We start from the raw sequence: 23,626 nt of genomic DNA, 5'->3' as shown, positions 1-23,626 counted from the left end.
TCTATTTTTGTAATACAAGGAAGACGAGAAATGTAAAAACAAAAAAGAAACTCTGGTTAATGAGATAAAGATATACTTTATGACATATGCACATACAGACATGCACACGGACTGAGATAAATCATGATGGTCATCCTCTGTCTCTCGGTAGGTTGATAGACTTGGCTCGTAAACTGGATAAAGCAGAGAGGGAGCCGCTGTCCAGATGTGCCGTGTTCTTTAAGAAGTTCAATCATCACGGTTATGCTGCTGAGATTTATAATAAAATGGGTGATCTGAAGGCGCTGGTGCAGCTGCATGTGGACGCTAGACACTGGGATGAGGTGAGATTATACTAGATTATACTATTTGCATGACCTTGTGTCATCCTGAGTTTCATGACTGAAAGATATATATTGTCGATCAACAGTAATCATTTACATTTACATTTAATAATTTAGCAGATGCTTTTATCCAAAGCAACTTACAAATGAGAACAATAGAAGCAGTCAGGTCAACAAGAGAACAACAACAGTATACAAGTGCCATGACAAGTCTCAGTTAGTCTAGTATAGAACACATAGCCAGGGTTTTAATTATTTTTTTATTTTTATTTTTAATGAATATGATAGACAAGAAAAGAAAATGTAAGTGCTAGTATTAGTCGGTTAAGTGCTGAGTCTTTAGATGTTTTTTGAAAGACTCAAATTGAGATTGGGAGGTCATTCCACCAGCTGGACACAGTCCAGGAAAAGGTCCGTGAGAGTGATTTTGAACTTCTTTGGGATGGCACCACAAGGCGTCGTTCACTTGCTGAGCACAAACTTCTGTAGGGCACATATGTTGGTGCCATGCCAGTGGTCGTCTTGTAGGCAAGCATCAGTACCTTGAATTTGATGCGAGCAGCTACTGGTAAAGGTTTAACATGAGCTTTTTTTGGCTCATTGAAGACAACCCTCGCTGCTGCATTCTGGATCAGTTGCAGAGGCTTGACAGTACATGCAGGAAGAGCCAGGAGAGCATTACAATAGTCCAGTCTGGAGAGAACAAGAGCTTGGACAAGAAGTTGGGTGACTTGCTCTGACAGGAAGGGTCTAATCTTCCTAATGTTGTATAAGGCAAACCTGCAGGACCGGGTCGTTGTAGCAATGTGGTCAGTGAAGCTTAACTGATGATCCATCACAACTCCTAGGTTTCTGGCTGTCCTCGAAGGAGTTATGGTTGACGAGCCCAGCTGTATAGAGAAGATGTGATGAAGCAATGGGTTAGCTGGAATCACCAGGAGTTCAGTCTTTGTAAGGTTAAGCTGAAGGTGATGGTCATTCATCCAGCTAGAAATGTCACTCAGACAGGCTGAAATGCGAGCAGCTACCGTCGGGTCATCTGGTTGGAATGAGAAGTAGAGAAGTAGAGGTGTCATCAGCATAGCAGTGATAAGAAAAGCCATGCTTCTGAATGACAGATCCTAAAGATGTCATGTAGATGGAGAAGAGAAGTGGTCCAAGTACTGAGCCTTGAGGAACCCCAGTAGCAAGGTGTTGTGACTTAGAAACATCATCAACATCGGACAGCCAGGGGGCAGATGGGGTGGTGCGTGTTGGTCTAGACGATAGTGGGCAAAAGTTGTCCAAGCAAGAGGTTAATGTGGAGCAAAGAGTGTCCATAGCACTGTTCGTGTCCAGAGCTGAAAACTGAGAGAGTGCAGGAAGCGAGGATGAAACCACAGAGGATAGGCGAGATTGAGAGAGTGAGTGTAGGTTCCGTCTAAAGGTGACCTGCGTTGGAGTGTGTGCTGCTTCAGGAGTAAGTGTTAGGTTAGCAGTAATGAGGAAGTGGTCAGAGGTGTGCAGTGGAGCAACTGAAGAGTTGTCCTTAGAGCAACAGCGCGTGTAGATAAGTGAGTCGCTGTAGTAGACACTCACTTGAGATCAAATGAGGTGAGCAGAGTGTTGAAGTCAGCAGCCCGGGGTTTATCCAAGTGGATGTTGAAGTCACCAAGCAGTACCAGAGGAGGACCATCTTCAGGAAAGTTTGATAGCAGCACATCCAACTCCTCCAAGAAGTTTCCCAATTGACCTGGGGGACGATAAATGACCACAAAGTGTATTTTAACAGGGTGGGTTACAGTAATGGCATGTGATTCAAATGAACCGTTACCTGTAAGTGATGGTTGAAGATTTCCATTCTTTGGATATAAGGAGACCAGTACCTCCACCCCTCCCAGTCAAACGAGGAGTGTGGGAACAACTGAATTTAGTGGAGTGGGCTGCAGGGGTGGCAGTGTCTTCAGGTTTGATCCAAGTCTCAGTCAGTGCCATGAGGTTGAGACCAGAATGAGTAGCAATAGAAGAAATTAAGTCTGCTTTGTTAACAGCAGACTGGCAGTTCCAGAGACCAACTGGAATAGAGAGTGTAGTTGTTGAGGTCAGAGGGACGGGCTGTAGATTTGTCGGATAGACCTTCCTTCGATGGACATTGCATGCTCTCTGAGTGTTAGTAGTGATAGTAGAAATCTGAAAGCACATGGTGACTACAATTGACCTAAATAAGTATTTGAGAACAAGCTATACAAAAAGTAAAGAAAGCCTCATATATAAGCCATAATAGATAAAAATATGTCTCTGTTGGCTGTAAATGATCAGCAAATCATCTTCAGCAAATGCAGAGACACTAATAGTTTGTTCCAGCGGTGAGTGAGATACTGCCGCACACTATTTTCTAAACCTTGTCAAAAGTGAAGTATACAGGGTATTTATTACGTGACTGATGGACCGGTGTGGCTGCTGCTTGTTTCAGGCATTCTCTTTAGTGGAGAAACACTCTCAGTTCAGAGACGACGTCTATGTGCCGTACGCTCAGTGGCTGGCTGAACACGACCGCTTCGAGGAGGCCCAGAGAGGTCAGTCTAACACACCCTTCACATGCAGGACTGGAGAGAGTGTGTCTGCTTGCTGCTTAGACATGAATCCACTCTGCAGATTAGAAGTGTGTGTGTGTGTGTGTGTGTGTGTGTGTGTACATGTTTTTGTGTCATATCAGGACATAACTCTGTATAATGACATGGGTATGACACAGGTATTACAAGGAGAGGGTGACTTATGAGGACATAACCCATGTCCCCATTTCTCAAAACACTTATAAATCATACAGAATGAGTTTTTTTGAGAAAGTAAAATTGCACAAAGTTTCCTGTGAGGGTTAGGGTTAGGTGTAGGGTTGGTGAAGGGCCATAGAATATACAGTTTCTACAGAATAAAAACCATTACACCTATGGGATGAACACACTTTACACAAAAACAAACGTGTGTGTGTGTGTGTGAGAGAGAGAGAGAGAGAGAGAGAGAGAGAGAGTGTGTGTGTGTGTGTGTCTGTGTTTGTTTGTGTGTGTGTAGGGAGTTTCACTGCGAGGTAAGTTTTGGTGTCCATGGGGTTGTGGGCAAACCTTCATCAGTGCTGTATATCATACAAGAGTTCATATGCATCTGCGATTATAATTTTTTTCTTTACAAAGCCCCATCTTGGTTTGTTTTGAAGAAAAATGTTGTATTAGCATCAACATTATTGTAGTTGTAGTGTTATTGTGGTGTGTGTCAGTGTCACACCACTCAAATGAAGCATCATGGGCTTCATGACCCACATACAGCTGAATGTAGCGCTCCAATCACTATTCAGATTTCAACTCAAATCCTAAAAAATGGCCACGTAGAGCATTAAAGGGTTAGTTCACCCAAAATTAAAATTTTGTCATTAATTACTCACTCTCATGTCCTTTCTCACCCATAAGACCTTCGTTCATGTGCTGTGGGAAATGTATGTGCTGTGGGAAGTCGTGGCCTAATGGTTAGAGAGTCGGACTCCAAATCAAAAGGTTGTGAGTTTGAGTCCCGGGCCAGCAGGAATTGTGGGTGGGGGTAGTGCATGTACAGTTCTCTCTCCACCTTCAATACCACGACTTAGGAGCCCTTGAGCAAGGCATCGAACCCCCAACTGCTCCCCGGGCGCCGCAGCATAAATGATGAACACTGCTCCGGGTGTGTGCTCACTGCTCTGTGTGTGTGCACTTCGGATGGGTTAAATGCAGAGCACAAATTCTGAGTATGGTTCACCATACTTGGCTGAATCCCACTTTCACTTTCACTTCACATCTTCGTAAATTAAGATTTTTTTTTGATGACATAGAATGCCTTTGTAATTAGGGATGTGCAACAGTGATCGAGTACTCGAGTACTCGACCGCAACAGCGATGATCGATCACGTAAACGATGATCGAAATTATTATACATTTTTTTTGATTGGTTATGGCAGCACGTTGGGCGGCGCCCTGATCTCTGATTGGTTAGCTTCCCACTTGATGCCTCAAAAGACGTAAGAAGACATAATAAGGGCCTCAAAGTCACGTAGTGATGGCTGGCTTCCCTTTGAGAAGAATGAAGAAAAAACAGTTCAGGGTAAGCTGTGCAGCGCCAAGCTTTCACACAAATCTACAACAAATACAATGCACTATCATCTAAAATTTGTACATAAAATATCTGGCGATAACAGAGCGGCAACTCAGACGAGAGTTGAATCACTTGCCGTAAGACCTAAATGCAACGCAGGCAGAACCGAGAAGACGCTGAAATGGTGGTGAAAGATTTGCTGCCCATTAGTTTCAGGGACAGAGAAGGTTTACTTGTCCAGTGGTGCCTGTCTGTTCCTGCAACATCTGTTCCAGCGGAGCGAATTTATTCCAATAAATGTGAACAGGCTGCGGACGCGTCTCTCATCTGAGCACGTAGACCGACTTATGTTTTTGAATAGACATTTGAATGTTTCACCGGTCGTGGTAAATATAATATCCATTTTTTTTTTTAATAATTATTATTTTAGTTTTGAGTTTTAGCCATAGATAAAATATCTAGGCTATTTGGTCTCTGTTTTATACCTTATAATAGTTGTTTGGTTAAACTTGGTGAATTTTTTCTTATCTTTTAAAAACTACGTTTCACCGCTGGACCGAAATATGCTGCTAAAGTTACACTGGAAGACAATGTTTTGTTAAAAAAAATGCCGTTGAATAAAGTAGCAAAAAAAGAAAAAGTATCTTTGTGTGTTAATTTTTAAATCACAGACAAATAATGAAATGGTCTTTATAAAATAAAAATGCACTGGATATATTTATTACATTATATTTGTAGAGATGACGAAAATCTAAATTATTTGTTTGTCATAGTTTTTATCCTAAATATATTTTAAATCTCATTCAATTATTTAGCAATAATCAGTGATTTCCATGCTATTAAATAATATTTAAATAATATTTTGGTTGATCAGAAAGTGTAAATTGAATACAAAATATTAATTAAATATTAAAATACATAAAAAAATAACGATAGTGACACTAATGTGAATTAATTGTACTTTCATTTTTGTAAAGCACAATCCGATCGAGTTACACTTTTGGTCAAGTTCACGTCTGCATCAGCGAATTTTTTTCAGATAAAAGTTGCAAGAGCTAGTCTACGTCTGATTAATTAACATGAACAATTATGCTGAAATCGCTGCATATCATCGATTCGTTCCAAGCTCATATAAGCAATGCCCGATAATGATATTGCTCTTAGCTAAATGTTTTATTTTTCTATTATTATTGATATTTTATTAATGATGTTATAATAATTTAGCCGAGCTTTTTTCCTTCATATTTGTGGGCATAATTCAATTCATATGGCTTCGAAAACGCGCAGGTTTATGGAAAATAAAACTTAACTTAAAAATAAAACTTAATTACAACTATTACACTTAATAACGAAGATTGATAATATAGCACAAATCTGCCATACATTTATAATGAGAACTTTATAGGAATCTAAAGTAAAATCTGTCCTAGCCCATCTTTCAGTGCGCTGTCATGAAAACGCATCAGCGGGAGCTCGGGCGCGCTCTCTCTCTCTCTCTCTCTCTGTCTAACGCATAACTTAGCAGCATATTGTGCTGATACAAGTTGTAATGTTACGTCTGTATCTCAGTTATCTGATTTATCATAGGATGTGTCATAGAATTAGCTTCCGTTTATTGGTATAGGCTACTCTTCACCTCAGGCAGATATTTCTTGCTCCTTTATTAATAACATTGCTTCATCATAATCATTATCTAACCTGTCCTAATCATGTGTTCATGTTTTCATAGACAGATTTTCATGACAGATTTTTTTTATTTTTTATTTTTTTCCATTTTCATAACAATCTTCAGATTTTTTCATTATATACATTATGACCATGCCCCGCCCCCCGCATTAGCCCCACCCCCGATTAATCGATTAATCATTTTTGAAACCTATCGATGATCGAAATGAGAAATTTCCCAAAATATCCATCCCTATTTTTAATTACCAATTTGCTCTCCAAAAAGTGAAGTGATTGGAAAACTATAGGAAAATTGAGCAGTTTAGTTCAAATGTTCTGAAGAGAATCAATATATATATATATATATATATATTTTTTTTTTTTTCTTTTTTTTTATTTCTTTTTTTTTCTTTTTTTTTTTTATGAAGAACAAATTTAATTCATGCTTTAAAAAGCTCAAACATTTTGTGTGACACACTTGAATGAACCTTATTGGTTACGCAGAACGTCGAGCTTCTGGTTCTGGTTCAGAGCCTTTGTTAATAGAGAAGATGCGCAAATCCACTTCATTTTCAGCGTTTTTTGGTGCATCTTCTCTATTAACAACGGCTCTGTGTAGTAACAGCTGCTCTATGTGAAATCACGCACCTGATGGAATTAACCGCTGATTAGAGAACCGGCTTTACTGACGAGATGCGCATTAAACTATCGGCCGATCGTGATCGGAGCATCCCTAGTCCACAGATCAATGTTTGCATGCAAGTAAAAGCCTAAATTAAATCTGTTCGACCATAAGTTCGACCGCTCGATTCATATGGATTAGTTTTCCGATCTATTTATGAAGTCAGGTTTCCCACACTTCTGGAAAGTAGGTCCATGAAAGTACTTGAATTAAATTAGATATAAATTCTGTTTATGCAAGGAAATTGGAGAAACTAAGGGAAAAAGAAACGTGTAGCACATTGTTGTAGTAGTTCTGCCAACACAGCAGAAATCCTCCCCAGCACGGCTGAGCTTCTCACTGACATCATAACGCTGCTCGCATCATTCACAGTCTGGTTATTAGCAGACAACACAGAGCAGGACATTAATTTCGGCACAGGATTGCAGCTATTAATAATAATTTGACTTATTCCTGGAGGTTCTGCACTTATAACGCAATAACATATGAAGGAACGTATCATTTACACATGCTTTTGAGTCTTGAGAAATCACTCACATGCTTTAATTTTCTGTGCACTATAGACCCCTTAAAAGTTTGTAAACATTGCAACATCTCCGGGTGGGCGGGGCTTTGCTGGAGGCTTAAAGAGGCGTGGACGCAGTGTTGACAAGCGTAAGCTAGCATGTTTTAGGAGGGAATTATTAAACATGGATGCAGAAGAAGGTTCGGAACTGTCTGAATATGTACAGTCCCTGACTCTGCGGGACCCTGACAGCTATTTCTTGTAAATTAACTCTCGCGGATGGAAGCAGGCTACCTGACCCATATGCCATACGGCCATATGAATTACTTTTAGGTGGTTTGGGGAATTTTGTCAAGGCTTATTTTCTAATGTAACCTATTGCTGGGCTAACTACGATTAGCAATGTGTATTATTTTAAGAGACCATTCAAAGGATGGCACACACATCTATCACTGTATGTTTGTAACTAGCTAGTGCGCTGAAGGTTGGCGACATTTTTAGCCTATAGTACAGACCAAAAGTTTGGACACGCCTTCTCATTCAAAGAGTTTTCTTTATTTTCATGACTATGAAAATTGTAGAGTCACACTGAAGGCATCAAGGGGTATTTGACCAAGAAGGAGAGTGATGGGGTGAGACTGAAGGCAAAAGGGCCAACAAGATGCTAAGCATCTCTCGGGGAACTCCTTCAAGACTGTTGGAAGACCATTTCAGGTGACTACCTCTTGAAGCTCATCAAGAGAATGCCAAGAGTGTGCAAAGCAGAGAAAAAGAAAGAAAGAAGAACCTACAATATGACATATTTTCAGTTGTTTCACACTTTTTTTGTTATGTATATAATTCCAGATGTGTTAATTCATAGTTTTGATGCCTTCAGTGTGAATCTAAAGTTTTCATAGTCATGAAAATAAAGAAAACTGTTTGAAGGAGAAGCTGTGTCCAAACTTTTGGACTGTACTGAATAAAACCGAAACTTACTGATTTACTGGATAAAACCAACACACCAGTTCATATGCATAGATTATTTTACCTGAAATGAAGTGTAAACATGAGCATTCCTTCTATTCTGGCAGCCAAAAACACAACAAGAATACATTTTAAAGTCAAAACCTCAAACTTTTAGCACACCTGCTATGATTTCTACCTTATGTTTTGCCTCCAGCTAGAGCGGTGACGTCACAGTGACATAGACAGTTAAGGGGTCTATAAGGAGAGTGACGGTTTTTAATAGTTATTAACCCTTCACCGCATACGATCACACCGGTGTGATCAGAACTTTCAGTGTGTTACTTCATCAACGGCTGAATTTAAATCTGCTTTCACACTTCGGCTGGCGCAGAGACAGATCGACACACTGAGTACTTGTCATATTATCACAGATATTCAGTGTTTTCAACCATATAATGCTTATTTTAGGTTTCAGACATTTAAATACACACAAGTACTAGCAAAACCATATATTTACAGTTTGTAAAATACACGATGATGTCTACGGAAACGGCAATAAGGATTCTTACAAATATAATCTTCATGACTTCATGTTTTTATTAAGTGAAGTGACATTCAGCCAAGTATGGTGACCCATACTCAGAATTTGTCCGAAGTGCACACACACAGAGCAGTGAACACACACACACACACTGTGAGCACACACCCGGAGCAGTGTTCATCATTTATGCTGCGGCGCCCGGGGAGCAGTTGGGGGTTCGATGCCTTGCTCAAGGGCACCTAAGTCGTGGTATTGAAGGTGGAGAGAGAACTGTACATGCACTCCCCCCACCCACAATTCCTGCCGGCCCGAGACTAGAACCCACAACCCTTCGATTGGGAGTCCAACCCTCTAACCATTAGGCCACGACTTATACCTATACCCTTGTGGTGAACCAGTAGATGTTACAGATAGATCAGAAAATTTGCCATTTACTCTGACTCTTTGCGTTCTGCCTGTAAGAAAGTCCAAGATCCAGCCAACAATACTACCTTCTAGACCAAAGTTATCCCTTAGAATTAGTAGATGAGGCTGAATAGTGTTGAAGGCAGATGAAAGATCAACAAACATCAATCTGACATGGTTGTTTGGACTGTCAAGGTGCTTACAGATGTAATTCATCAGAGTTATGGTGGCATCCTGAACACCTCTCCTGGTCCTGTACGTGAACTGCAGGCGATCCATTCGGTGTTCAGTAGTTTTCAGCAGTTCAGCTTTGATCAGTTTTTCCAGTGACTTCATCACTAATGAAGTCAGGGCTATAGGCCTAAAGTCATTTAATGATTTGGGATGTTTAGATTTACCAACAGGGACTATAGACGGTTTCATCGGGCGCACGCGCCTGGACCTAAGTTAACCTCCGGTCTGTGTTGTGTATATCGGTCTGGCTGCGGTGCCATCTACAAACACAGTTGCTGTGGGATGTGTTTCCCATACATTTATTTATTTGTTACACCACAATTTTAAAACTGATTTTTTTTTTTCAAAAAGGCTTCATTGAGTAACGTTAAGTACTGCACGTTTAATAATAATAATTCCTTACATTTATATGTTTAAATATCAAAGCGAGGCACAGGTGTTTTTATATCGCTGTATTTCTGAAGGAGGACTTGTATGTTATATGCCTGATAGCAGTGTGTGAGCGTAGCTCTGCTTTGTTTACAGCTGTTACTGGGGAAACCTCTATTTCTCGCGCTTTATGTCTATGCTTTAAAACATCTCCTGTTGGCAAATAATGAATTAGCATTTTCATTAAGTCCGCCTGATCCACGCAGCAAACATTTTGTTTGTTATCAAAAAATATCTACTCTAGAGGGACTTGGCTGTTGTTATTGATTCTATTTGGAAGTCTACCGGAAGTTAAGTTAGGTCCACAAAAGCGCTCATGCGCAGTAACGTTTGTTTATGTTGTTACCGTTGAAACCGTCTATAGTAGACTGTTTCCACAGATTAGGCACCTTCTGTTGAGACAAGGATAAATTAAAAATATAATTAAAAATCGGGCCTAATTGTACAGCACAGTTAGAGAGTAATCGACTACTGATATTATCTGGACCAGCACTTGTTCTTATTTTACAGTGTTAAAAAGTTTTAACAACAGAATATTCATCAAAAAAGGGGAAAAACATTGTTTTGATTCCAGTGATGTATTTCTCAGCGTCATTATTTAATTATTGAAAAAATGCACATCAAATCTGGAGTAAAATTTGTTTAGCTCTTGTGCCCGGACCAGATCAGAGGTGAACCCATCTAATGAGACCCTTTTCTTTACATTATCAGTCAAACCGACCATAGACCTGATACTGTCCCATGCTGAACCCATATTATTGTTGCTAAGCATGTCTTCTAATTTTCTTTTATAAGATAATTTAGCTCTCCTGATTTCCCTTTTAATTTCCTTATGAACATACATTAGTTCAGTAGAATCTCCCTGTTTAAAAGCCTGTTTCTTTTTATTTAGTAGGAGTTTAAGTTGTCTACTTGCCCAGGGTTTTTGGGTAGGTTCTGACAGTCTTTACAGGAACAACAATGTCCTCACAGTAAGTTACCCATGAACTGACCACATCAGTGAGTTTGTGAATGTCTCTAGAGGATTCTCCAGACAGCCCTGGAGGGTGAGGGTGGCTTCTTCCGACCACACTTTGATGTTTCTAGTTGTCACCTTCCCTCTGTGAAGACATGCTATGATGGACCCATAGCACTTGTCCAAAATCCTGTTTTTCCTAGTGGGGCAGGAAACGTACTGATAAAAGCTCCTGAGAGATTTGTCCAATGAGCAATGATTAAAATCTCCTAAAACCAAGTTAGGAGCATCAGGAGATAAAGACTGAAGTTTATGCACCGACTGAGAGATGAGCTCTGAGGCGTTTTCTTCATTCGCCTTTGGATGAACGTAAACGACAGTAACGGAAATCTGTGGGAATTCTCGTGGCAAATACATAGGGCGCATGGACAAAGAAAGCAGCTCCACGTCCTTGGTGCGAAGTCTCTCTCTCACTATAACATTTTTACACCAGCGCTCATTTATGTACGCGCATACTCCACCTCCGCATGATTTCCTGGTAGTCGTGGACGTTCTGTCGGTGCGAAACGGGATCCCAAACCCGTCTATAACTAAATCACCGTCAGCGTCCCTTTCCCCGAGCCAGGTCTCTGAAAAGGCCAGAATACAGGCGTCTTTAAATGCGTGCCGATGGCAAACAAGAGCCTGGAGTTTGTCAGTTTTATTACGGAGAGAACGGGAGTTGGACAGGATAATTGAAGGCAGGGGAATGCGAGACGGATGTTGCCGTCTCAAACGCTCCCGCACCCCGCCTCTTCTTCCTCGCCTCCTTGGCCTCCGTTCTGGAGTTCTGAAGTGATCGCCTTTCTCGAGACCGGCTAATTCCTCCAGATCAGGTATGATCAAGTCCACTGGTGGTCCGCTGATCACAGATTTTTCAGATGTTAGCAGATAGTCTTTGGAGTATTGAATCAGCCAGAGTGATCCCAGGTGCCATAAAAAAGAAAAACTACAAACAAAACGAACATGCTACCCACTGCTGCCGGTCGCTGCGTACGCATGCGCCCATCACGTGTTTTTAAGCCTTGCCACTTAAAAAGAGTTTAAAGCATTCAAACACAAGACATGGAAAAGCTCAACTGAGAAGCTCGTGCGCTATGTTCGGTGAGCACGCGGAGAGAGAGCCGCGTTTAGCGGACAGTAACACTGAACCGAGCTCTCCTTTGTGAAGTTCTCCTCGAACTTCCTCCTGCACCTGAACGAACAAATACACATCGCAGTTTAATCAAACAGAAAAGGATGTGGAAGAGCCCAATTCAGCACCGTGGTGTTCTGGTGTTCAGAGCTCATGCAGAGAGAGGCGTCTCAAAACGCCTAAACACTGAATTTGCCTTATTTTGCTCTTGTACCGTCAAATACAAATACCGTCAAATTCATACCGTCTTGGAAAGTATGTTCGGAAAAAACTGTCGGTTATGTCTTAAGTGAAAGTAAAAAGTTTAGAAAACAAATTGACGTGTATTATATTGGATGGATTCATCGTCTCTTAAAGTGACCGCGCCTAATTTAGCTATATATAGCTGCTGTAATGTTAATCCAAGAAAATGAAAGAAAGAAAATCACACACTGCTCTTGACTGAATTACTTTGTAGTTTTAACAGGAATTAATGCACAGTCAAACCAGCAATTATTCAGACACCAGATATATTTTTTTACTACTAGGTGCAGGACACTATAATACATTTATGCAGGTGAGTATAGCAAAATAAAGTGAACTGCCACATATTATACCCAAAAATTCTTCATACAGTGGACCACTAGTGAAATGTATTAATAATAATACTAATAATAATAATAATGATAATAATAATAAAATTGGGGACCAAAAATTATTCAGGACCATATAAAAAAATATATATATACAGTTATGAGGTGTTTTGTGTGTGTGTGTGTGTGTGTGTGTGTGTGTGTGTACTTGTCTACCTATCCAACAGGGGACCATGGTGTCGTTACACACTCACCAACAGGGGACCTCATAGCTAAGAGGGGACATTTTTCAGGTCCCCTGTTAGACATGCCTTAAATCATGCTAAAATCAACTGAAAAAGCCCCTGGTGAAGTTTTTTTAATTTTGACCAAGTGGGGACCTGGACGTGTGTTTGTGTTTAAACTCATTCTCAGCAGCGCCCCTGTAGGCCGGGGCAGGAACTGTAAGGGCAAATTCACACACGTCGTTCACACTCCTCTATTGTCTGAATGCCTACTGTTCCAGAGAGACTCTGAGGCTCTGAGAGGAGATTGAACACAAACCAGTCTTTTAAACTCCTAAACTCTTCTAAACTCTTAAAACATTCATATTCTCAAACATCCAGGAGGACCACATTACAGTGAGGCAAAATAGTATCTGAATTATTAGCATTATTATTTCACTCTAATGCTAAAAAAAGTTTATTTTTATATTTTTTACCCCAAAATTTTTTAACAGTGTATGTTGAATTTTAAGAACTGGTATTTTATTGTTATCATCAACATTGCCATTGCATGCACAGATATTGAGAATGTGAAATATTGTTAAATGTAAGGTCAGCCAATCAGGCGTCACACTTCACCATCTAACAGGGGACCAGTGTGCTTTTTTTTTTAATGCAACAATCAATATATAATTTTGAAAAACTGACATATTATAACCAAAAATTCCTCATAAAGTAGACTACCAGTAAATTTGATAAAAATTATTCTGACAATAGACCTGACCATTTTTTGCTTAAGTGCTATCTGATATTATCAAGATGAATTTGTTCTGACAGGTTAACTCTGAGTTCTTGTCATCTTTTATTACCATTATCTAAACTATAGCAAATAAACTGTGATAGCGTTTGAAATGTTCAAGGTGTCTGAATAAATGTAGTTTTTACTGTATACATACACAATATACGTATATGTACTTATAATACTGACACATTGAGAAGTGTCATTATAGTTAGTTTGTTAGTACTTAGTTTCTTTATTTTTCAAATAATAATAATAGTAATAAAAAGTAGTAATATAATTAGAGTCAGCCAGCTGTCAACAGTTCAAGGGCAGAGGTAATGCCTCTTATAATTAACTATATATATATAATTATTATTATTTTTTTTTACATTTATTTGACATTTTCTTGGCTTAACCCCAATACACTTCTGAACGTATGAATGCAATCAAAACCCATTCCTGAGAAGGTCCTGTCAGTGATGATAATTTGATCAGACAGATAGATAGATAGATGGATAGATGGATGGATGGATGGATGGATGGATGGATGGATGGATGGATGGATGGATAGATGGATGGATAGATAGAACAGATAGATGGAATAATGCTAATGTTGATCTGAACACTTAGGTCCCCTGTTAAATGGTAAACTGCGACATCTCTTTGGTTGCTTTGACATTTCTTGCCAATTTCATGTTAACTTTGAAAATATTCAATTGGCTAAATTTCTAAATCAATGTTACAATCAACATATATTGTAACATTATATTATCATCCTTGCCATAACATTCAGAGATGGTGAGAATGTGAATTATTACAGCCAATCAGGCGTCACACTTCACCATCTAACAGGGGACCAGTGTGCTTTACTCTAGAGAAATCACCACTACATGCACAGACCTGTTGCTGTGTACATTTAGTATGTACAGTTTAGTCTGTGTGGAATTGTTTTTATTATTTGACTTTTTTCTGTTCAACACAAACAAAAATGACCCTCATTGGCCGATTAGAAACATCTAGGAGGATTCGTTGTAGAGTGTCTGACAAAATGAATGTCTTGTAATGTATAATCTACGCTCAGCACCGCCGAGTGATCCCGCGATCATTAAATCGAAACATGCACACGTATTTAAAAGCAATTTTAATACCCCGCATTTTGAGAGTGACTCCCTGATGCTCGCAAGTTAGGCTTGATAACATATCTAGACTGTTATTAGTATGTAGGCTATAACAGATTTTGTAGTTGTCTATAGATCTGTTATCTTTCTCTATTTGAACTTTGAATATATAGAAAGCACTTATTGTTTCTACTTAATACGACTATTATGTTATTTGTTATGTGTTTATTTGTATGTTCAGTTTGTGAAAAGGATTTCACTTTCAGTCAGTCACTCTCAGCGTCACATCGGTGATGACTGACACATTGTGAGCCTACTTCTAGAAGCTCATAATTCATGACCGGTTCCAATGTCTAAAGAGACTCACATAAAATCATGCAGGAGAGAAGCCAGGCAGTTGAACAAAACCTTTTACAGAGCTTGAGTGTTGTTGTTTTTACTGCATATGATAATTCATACTCAGAAAGTAGAACTGAAATTATATTGATTACAAGATGATTTTTCCAGTCAAACATTTTTAGACCAGAAGTTGGTCACTGAGATTCCTTTTTTTTTTATCTGTAAAAATCTTGTTTTGTGGCTTGAGTTAAGTGTTGGCATTAATGCTAATCAAACAATAAAAGGCGAGAAGAAAAATAATTACATTAATTTCTCAAGTAAAGCATTATTAGTTTGTTTAATTAATTAATCTTTTGACATTGTATGGGTAAAAACAGCAGAAAGAGCTCTTTAAGATAACAATTGCATGTCAATACTTCTGACAGTAAAGAGTGCATGTGTTAGATAAAATGAGTTTGGTCCCCAGTTAGATTGTGACGTGTGACGCCTGTTAGACTGAATCACCTCTTCTTACATCACAGACACATTAACATTATATGTTAACTTAAGAAACTACATTATATGTTAACTTAAGAAACAATATTATATGTTAGCTTGCTGCTTTGAAAAATTTCAATTGAGTTCAGTAAAACACCTTTTAACTATGCCACTTTAGCTGTTTAACACTGACATTTTTCAGAGGCTCCATTTTTTTGTAGGGTATTATCAACATTGCCATTATATTCAGAAATAAATAAATAAATAAATGTAATTTGTTAAATGTAAAGGCAACCAAACAGATCACGTCATACTTCACCATCTAACTGGGGACCGGTTTGATCTTGGAGGCCAATTTGTGCATTTTTTTAATAGATAGATAGATGGATGGATAGATGGATGGATGGATGGATGGATGGATGGATAGATGGAATAATGCTAATGTTGATCTGAACACTTAGGTCCCCTGTTAAATGGTAAACTGCGACATCTCTTTGGTTGCTTTGACATTTCTTCAGAATTTCATGTTGACTTTGAAAATATTCAATTGGCTAAATTTCTAAATCAATGTTACAATCAACATATATTGTAACATTATATTATCATCCTTGCCATAGCATTCAGAGATGGTGAGAATGTGAAATATTGTTAAATGTAAGGTCAACTGATCAGGCGTCACACTTCACCATCTAACAGGGGACCAGTGTGCTTTAGTCTAGTGAAATCACCACTACATGCACAGACCTGTTGCTGTGTATGTTTAGCATGTACAGTTTAGTCTGTGTAGAAATGACCATGCAGTAGTGAACAAAATGGTGACCTAAACATGGAAACATTGAAATTAACTGATTTTGTTCAAGTGAAAAAAATTATTGAACATCATTGAACCAAATTTACACTTCAGATTTCACCAACAAAACTTTTGACATTGTATGGGTAAAAGCAGCAGAAAGAGCTCTTTAAGGTAACAATTGCAGGTCAGTACGTTTAATAGTAAAGAGTGCATTTGTTTGATAAAATGAGTTTGGTCCCCAGTTAGATGGTGATGTGCGATACATGTCTGGCTGATTTGCCCTTTCTCGAATTACAAACGCACTTTAAAGATTCTGGAGCTTAAAACTCAACAATTCTACTACTGACGAATACTGTTAAATTTAAAGGGTTTATCGTGGACTACGGTGTTTATAGTTTTTATTTGTTTAATACGCAAATTTTACATTATTTCGAGTTTAATGAAACACAACTTTTTTTCTGTCAAAAACAATTTTGTTTGACATGAGTAGCATATTTTACTAACTATTCAGCAGATGTTGTAAAAAATGCTTGAAAAAAAAATCTTACAGGACAGAGACATTTATTACGTCAGTTTTGATGTCTTTTATCTCGAACTCAATTCAGCTGTATTTTATGATGACTGTGTTTATGGAGTGGAATTATTTTCAGCAATTAATACCTCAATGTTGAAACTTTTCACATAAACTTATTGTATGACTTCAGAAGACTTTGAATACAACACAAATAGTTTTTAATACTTTTATAATCTTTCTTGCACTAAATGTCCATGAGTATGTGTACCCCAATATATTATTTCATCAGGAAATAACATTTGCCCATAGATTCTGCATATTGATGCTAAAGGTTCCTCTTTCACAGCCATGGAGTACCTGCATGTGGAGAAACAGTGTTTTCTGTCAATATGTGACCGGTTAAGAACGGTTGAGAACGCTTGAGTTTAAGCAGTGTGGAAATAGACACAGAAGAGATTCTGTTAGAATGACTTTGGTCCCCAGTTAGATGGTGAACTGTGACGTCTATTTGGCTGATTTTGCCATGAGAAGCCTACTAAGCTTAATTCTATTTAGCCATTTTTTTACATTATTTCTGAATGTAATAATGACATATGAGTTACACATATTATCTGTCTTTATACACAATTTTGACTATAATGTATATTAGTATATTACTTATATTACAAAAAATTACTTAAATTACTTTTGATTGTTCACTAGTAGTATTAATATGGTTTTATTTTTTTACCCTAAAATCTTTTTACAGTGTTTGTTGAACGGGTATTTTAGTGTTATGATCAACATTGGCGTTGCATGCACAGATAGTGAAGATGCTAAATGTAAAGTCAACCAGCATCACACTTGACCATCTAACAGGGGACCAGTGTGCTTTAGTTTAGTCACATCACTTCTACGCTCTAAAAACCCATAAGTTCTAAATACTCAATTTTTTTGTGGACACCAATTATCTAAAAAAAAAAAAAAAAGAATAATTAAGCAACTCTTAAATAAATTTTTTGATTTACTTATACATTATAATAATTACATAAATTAATTTAGTCAAGTCAAGCTAAAAAGCTTTTTTTTTGCTTAATGTTTAAGTGTAGGGTACTTAAAACTGTTTATCATACATAATGTATTTCATTTAGCAATTAGTTTGGTACTTTATAAATTACAAATACTAACTAAAAAAAGAATCAAAAACTCAAAAAAATATTCAGCCTTTTTTAAACCGCACGATCTGTGTATTTCTGAATGTGAAACACTGGAAGATCATCTCATCACAGCTGCAGTGCTTGCAGGACATTGTCCATGATAACACAATCAGCAGGAGAGGGGCTTGTGTCAGTGATGTCTCGCTCAATTCCTCCATCAGAGACTAAAGTAGACATTTATATGTAATGCCAACAAAGTGGGGTGAACTTTAACATCAGAACCCAGAAGAGTAATTCACCATGGGATCGTTCTAGAGCTGGGCGATATGGCCTAAAAAACAAACAAACAAAAAACTATTTTTTTTCATAAAAAAATCTTATTTACAATTTTAATTGATTTTCCCCCTACTCAAAATCAATATTCAGATGACAAAGAAGTAGTTCCAAAGAAGTTAAAATTTCATTCTTTATAATTTAACAGTCAAATTTAAAACTGAGACAAGATTTTATATATATATATATATATATATATATATATATATATATATATATATATATATATATATATATATATATATATGCAGAATTATCTTAAAGCTGGAAAGACCTTATTGTTTTTAATACTAGCCCATCATGCATCTAATCATCCACTCAGCGTTCAGAGCTGTTCAGATTAAACTGCAGCTCCGTAGTGAAACAGTGTCATGGACAGAGGCCAGAGCAAGTGGAAATATATTTTCTAAGCTATATTTTCCATCTTGTAATGCCACAGGAAGCAGTTATGTTCATTTTTGAAAAACAATGTTTTTAATAAATAGCTAAATAAGCAAAAATAATAAAAATAAGCAAGCAAGCGCAAGTTTGGGGGTTTGATTCCCCGGGAACACATGATATGTAAAAATTGATAGCCTGAATGCACTGTAAGTCGCTTTGGATAAAAGCGTATGCTAAATGCATAAATTAAATTTTTAATTTAATTTTAATTTAAATAAGAAAGTTTTAGGCTGTGAGTGTGTGCAGTTTACACTGTAGAAAATAAATAGAAGCATCGTCAAGTTATGTTTACCACAGGCACTATTTTATTCATAAATTGAAAAACTCCATTAAAAAAAATATATGAAAATCTCAAAGCAACGCACAGCTCTGACGTCATAGTTCCACCACTCTTATTTCAGATCTATTATTGCAGTTAATTCTTACATTTTATGTCCTAAAGAACATTTATTCTCACACATGTTCACTGGGAAAGCATGAAGGGCTCCTTTCATGTTGACATCATGTAAAAAAAAAAAAGTATAATAATAAAAAAACGGTGATAAAGGCAGTTAGTGTTTGTGATTTGCCCTCACATGAAGATCAGACGTTTAGAATGTGATGAATTTCTGTGAAATCTTGCAGTTCTCTGATATGGTGAAACCTAGAAAACCACAAAAACGTAAAGTGTTTAACTGACATTGGAAAAGAGAAAGCCAATCTGTGTCCTGTTAAGTTAGGTTTGCTCTTCAGCTCAATAGAAGTTACCTGAAGTGTTACGGCTCACTCTGTTCTATTCAGCATCCAGCTCAGCCTGCAGTTTAAGAAAGATTTGTAAAGGTTTACTACAAGTTTGTACATTTCTTTTGTAATTTTAATATATTACAATATTCATGTCTGTGTATAAGCACTGTAAAAAATAAGTGTAATTTTAACTGTAAAATTTTGTAAAAACGCTACGGAAAAAAACTGATAATAGGTTAACAGTAAGTTCCCGTACTATATACAGGGAAAAACTGTAAAAGATCTAACAAAGCATTTAATGTAAATTTACAGTAAAATTCTGTTAATTATACAGCTTTTAGAAGTAAAAAAAAGAACAAATCTATGTATAATTTACAGTCTAAAACTGTAAACTGATATTCCCAGAATTCCCTGCGTGACACTCCACGTTTGAAAGTATTTTGTTTAAATAATCATGTTTTTAAATAGTTCTTGTTATCAGTTATGTACATTTGAGCTTTATGTTACATCTTCTGTTGCTTAATGAACGTTTTTTGCATTATTTAAGTATCACGTGTGTTACCATGATGGTGTTTTGTGTTTCCATAAATGTGCACCTTCTATATGTTAATATATACTTCTGCTTGTGGTGAAGCTACTTGTGATGAGCTTTGATACTTCATGTGGCTTTCTCTTATACAGTACCATCTTTATTATTATGGTGGTTGTCAGTATTTTCAAGGTACAAAACAGATTTAATTTTGTGTGTTGTTGAATTTACTGGTTTATATTCACATTTTCTTGTTTGTAAATTACAGCTTTATATTGTAAAATTAACAGTTTTTGACGTAAATGTGTTTACAGTTTTCTGTATTTTTACAAAATTATTCTGGCAACCACAGCTGCCAAAAAGTTTTTGTAAAAACAACAAGAAATTTTTTACAGTGAGCTTAAACCTAATTTTGGATTAGTACTCTTAGAAGCTAGTTGTTTAAAACAGACCAAAAAACAAACAAACACACGTTTACCAGGGCATTTCCCCAAAAAGCACTGTATGGCTAGTATGAGCGTAGAAACATTTGACACCAAATGGTCTCAACAATCGACTTGCTCATAATGCTTTTGAGAAACGCAGTCCTAAACATCACAGTTAACACCAGTGACATTCAAATCATTTAGTGACGAAATGCCAGCTAACTTTAAGATTAGTGCGCTTCTTAGACGTTAACATCATACTGTAAGCAGTGATGCTAAAATAGAATCCAAATCAATGCACATTCAAAAGCGCTTGGGCGCTCTGTAAAAACAGCATTTCCCAAAAATAAAAACATCCCTTTATCGTGATATTCAATAAGACATTTTCACAATCGTTTTGATGTACTTACAAGTTGTTCCATAAGTTTGCTCCAGTCGCTTGTGATTATCCGCCGTGTTGAATGGATTCTTCTGAACGTCGATTAGAACAACAACGTGACGTCACGGAGTAAACTTAAAATTAATAATTTAAATAGAAAAGTCTACTCAAAACCCGACGTTAAGCCACACAAAAAAATAAAACAATTCCTCATTCAGGAAATGTAATTTTTATAAGTTGCATCAATGATTTAAAAGACTTTAAATGCGGTGTTCTTAATCTTTTTACGTTAGTAGTACAGTTCAGGTTCAGACCTGTTGCTGTGTAAGTTTAGCATGTTCAGTTTAGTCTGTGTAGAAATGACCATGCAATAGTGAACAAAATGGAGACCTAAACATTGAATCATACATATATATATATATATATATATATATATATATATATATATATATATATATATATATATATATATATATATATATATATATATATATATATATCAGTATCTACAATGTGTATGATGGTCTTTCCTGGCTAGTGCATTATAAAAAAGTAAAATAAAATCTGATTATTTTTCAAGCTACATAATCTTAAATCAGATCAATCCGAATCAAAGTGACTTGTTTTAAAGAATCCCCACACCCCCAGTTCCCCCAGCAGTGTCTGGTAAACTGATGGTCTCCTCTCTTCATATGCTAATAACTCTAATGTCTCCACATTATCACCTGGCCTCTCACAGCGAGCAGATATTGGGACATACAAGCAAAGCCCAGAAAAGAAAGCAGGTCTATTTAAGTGTAATTTATAAATGAAATGATACAAATAGTATTTAATTATACCAGATATTAATTTATTATTATTAAATTTAGGTTGAAACTCAACATTTTTGCAAAGAAGCTGTTTATATTTTAGGCATTGTATATTATTTTATTTTTAAATGCTAGATAAATAAAATAAGATCATAGCAGTAAGTCCGGGGAATACTTTTATTAAGTCAGGCATCTGTTGAACACACTGCTGGGTACTTTTTAAAAATACAGGAGACCTTCTTTCCCATAACATGCACCAGTCCAGCATCAGGCTTATGGTCTGTGGTCTCTCAAACACTGGATAATATCAGTTAAAATATATATATCATTTCCCTTAGGGCTTAAATGAACCTCCTCATTTAAATATAGCCCAGGTTTGTCAAACACTATGTGTGAATGATGGACAATGCTCCATTAAAACAGAGAACAAACTTGGCCATCACATTGTTCACAAACTTCCTGACTCTGTCCACCTTTCCTCCAGTGGTGCCTCGGGTCGATTGAAGAAAGCATAATCTTCATTTGTTCAGTTCTTTCTTTAAGACACTGTTGGAAGAAAGGAAGGAGGTCACCCCAAACACTGGACCTGGGAGGACACACTGAGATTGGTGCCCATGGTTTCCCTTGCTCGCTTTTCACCACGTCGAATGTAGCTGTCCCAACAATCCAGATTCTGCATGCAGCTGATAGAAAATATACAATACAAATTATTAATTATGGCTCAAATCTTTGGAGGTTCCATAATTGCTGAAAATGTGTTTATAGGATGTTTATTTTATTGTTACATTTCCAGTCTTTAACATGGACAGCCAAAACTCACAGGTTTAAACGTCAAAGCTGGTCCCTGAAATTGAAAGATATTCAAATCAATATACACTAACACTAAGAGGTTTACTTGTCTTGAAATGAGATTGACATCTATTATTGTTGTTGATTGTGGCAATTCCATTTTTGGGAGTATATATTTTTGTATTCAGAACATTTTATATTAAAAATATATAGTAGCAACATACCTTTTTTTGAGGACTGAACTTTCTGATGAAGTGAAATTCTTGTTTAGAGTGAACAATGTGAACTGTTGACTTGACTTTTCTTAAAAAGTAAAGACAGTTTTGTTAAACATGTTTAAACATAGTTGCAACATTTGTAGAATAAGTGATTAGAAAATGTAGAACTTACTCATGTTGTAGGATATGTTCTCCCTTCTAGCAGCCAGAATCACTTTAACAGTGAGTGAATGTTCTGTGATTATAAAGCAGCACTTCCTCCAGCTGGAGAGCGATTGGTTACATCAGGATGTGATCACTGTCTGTATGATGCGGTCTGTATGGACGGTCATCTGTATGATCAGCTTCTGTATGACCAGTCATCAGCATGCTGGCCATTCTCTTACGCATTGCATCTCGACCTGACGAGTCACTCTATGTCTTATGTTTTTACTTAAGTTTAACTTTTTCTGATGGCAAGAATGGCTGTTTTAGTGTTATTATCAACATTGTTGTTTCATAGATAAACAGAATATGAAATATTGATAAATGTAAAGGCAACCAAACAGGCGTCACAATTCACAGTCTCATTGGGGACCGTCTTTTACACTTTCTCAATCCTTGACTCTTGGTCAGGAGCCCTTGGCGTAAATATTTAGTTTGTCCATTTAGTGCAGGTTTTCCATGTGCAGGGTATTTCACTGGTTTCATTAAGATACCTTTGCATCAACAGACAAACGCTGTGGACAGGGACATTTATCACGTCAGTTTAGATGTCTTTTATCTCAAACTCAAATTCAGCTGTATTTTATGATGACTGTGTTTATGGAGTGGACTAATTTTCAGTTATTAATACCTCAATGTTGAAACTTTTCACAAACTTATTGTATGACTTCAGAAGACTTTGAATACAACACAAATAGTTTTTAATACTTTTATTATCTTTCTAGCACTAAATGCCCTTGAGTGTAAAAAAAAAAAAAAAAATTCCCTGATTATTTTTCAAGCTACATAATCTAAAAGCAAACCAATCCCAGTCAAAGTGACTTGTTTTAAAGAATCCCCACATCCCCCAGTTCCCCCAGCAGTGTCTGGTAAACTGATTGTGCTCT

The 23,626-nt window shown here is 37.0% G+C and overlaps 1 protein-coding gene and 1 long non-coding RNA gene across 4 annotated transcripts in view; one reads left to right on the top strand and one right to left on the bottom strand.

Moving 5' to 3' along the window:
- ift122 (intraflagellar transport 122 homolog (Chlamydomonas)) overlaps positions 1-23,626 on the top strand; it is a 103,508-nt gene that overhangs the window by 62,933 nt on the left and 16,949 nt on the right. For both annotated transcript variants that reach the window (XM_026251627.1, XM_026251626.1), the window contains exons 19-20: positions 152-323; positions 2,776-2,878. In XM_026251627.1, coding sequence (XP_026107412.1) covers positions 152-323; positions 2,776-2,878 — 275 coding nt within the window. The remainder of the gene's footprint in view (positions 1-151; positions 324-2,775; positions 2,879-23,626) is intronic.
- Positions 21,699-23,179, bottom strand: LOC113079379 (uncharacterized). 2 transcript variants are annotated; one of them, XR_003281702.1, is made up of 3 exons: positions 22,708-23,179; positions 22,314-22,620; positions 21,699-22,211 (listed from the first exon to the last, which is right to left on the bottom strand). It is a non-coding gene; the product is annotated as an uncharacterized LOC113079379 (long non-coding RNA). The 2 variants fall into 2 exon arrangements; XR_003281703.1 differs by having other exon boundaries at positions 22,542-22,620.

Source organism: Carassius auratus, unplaced genomic scaffold (assembly GCF_003368295.1).
Source record: "Carassius auratus strain Wakin unplaced genomic scaffold, ASM336829v1 scaf_tig00027845, whole genome shotgun sequence".
Lineage (NCBI taxonomy): Eukaryota > Metazoa > Chordata > Actinopteri > Cypriniformes > Cyprinidae > Carassius > Carassius auratus.
Note: the sequence above shows the minus strand (reverse complement) of the source record. Positions and strands in the feature narration are given on the sequence as shown.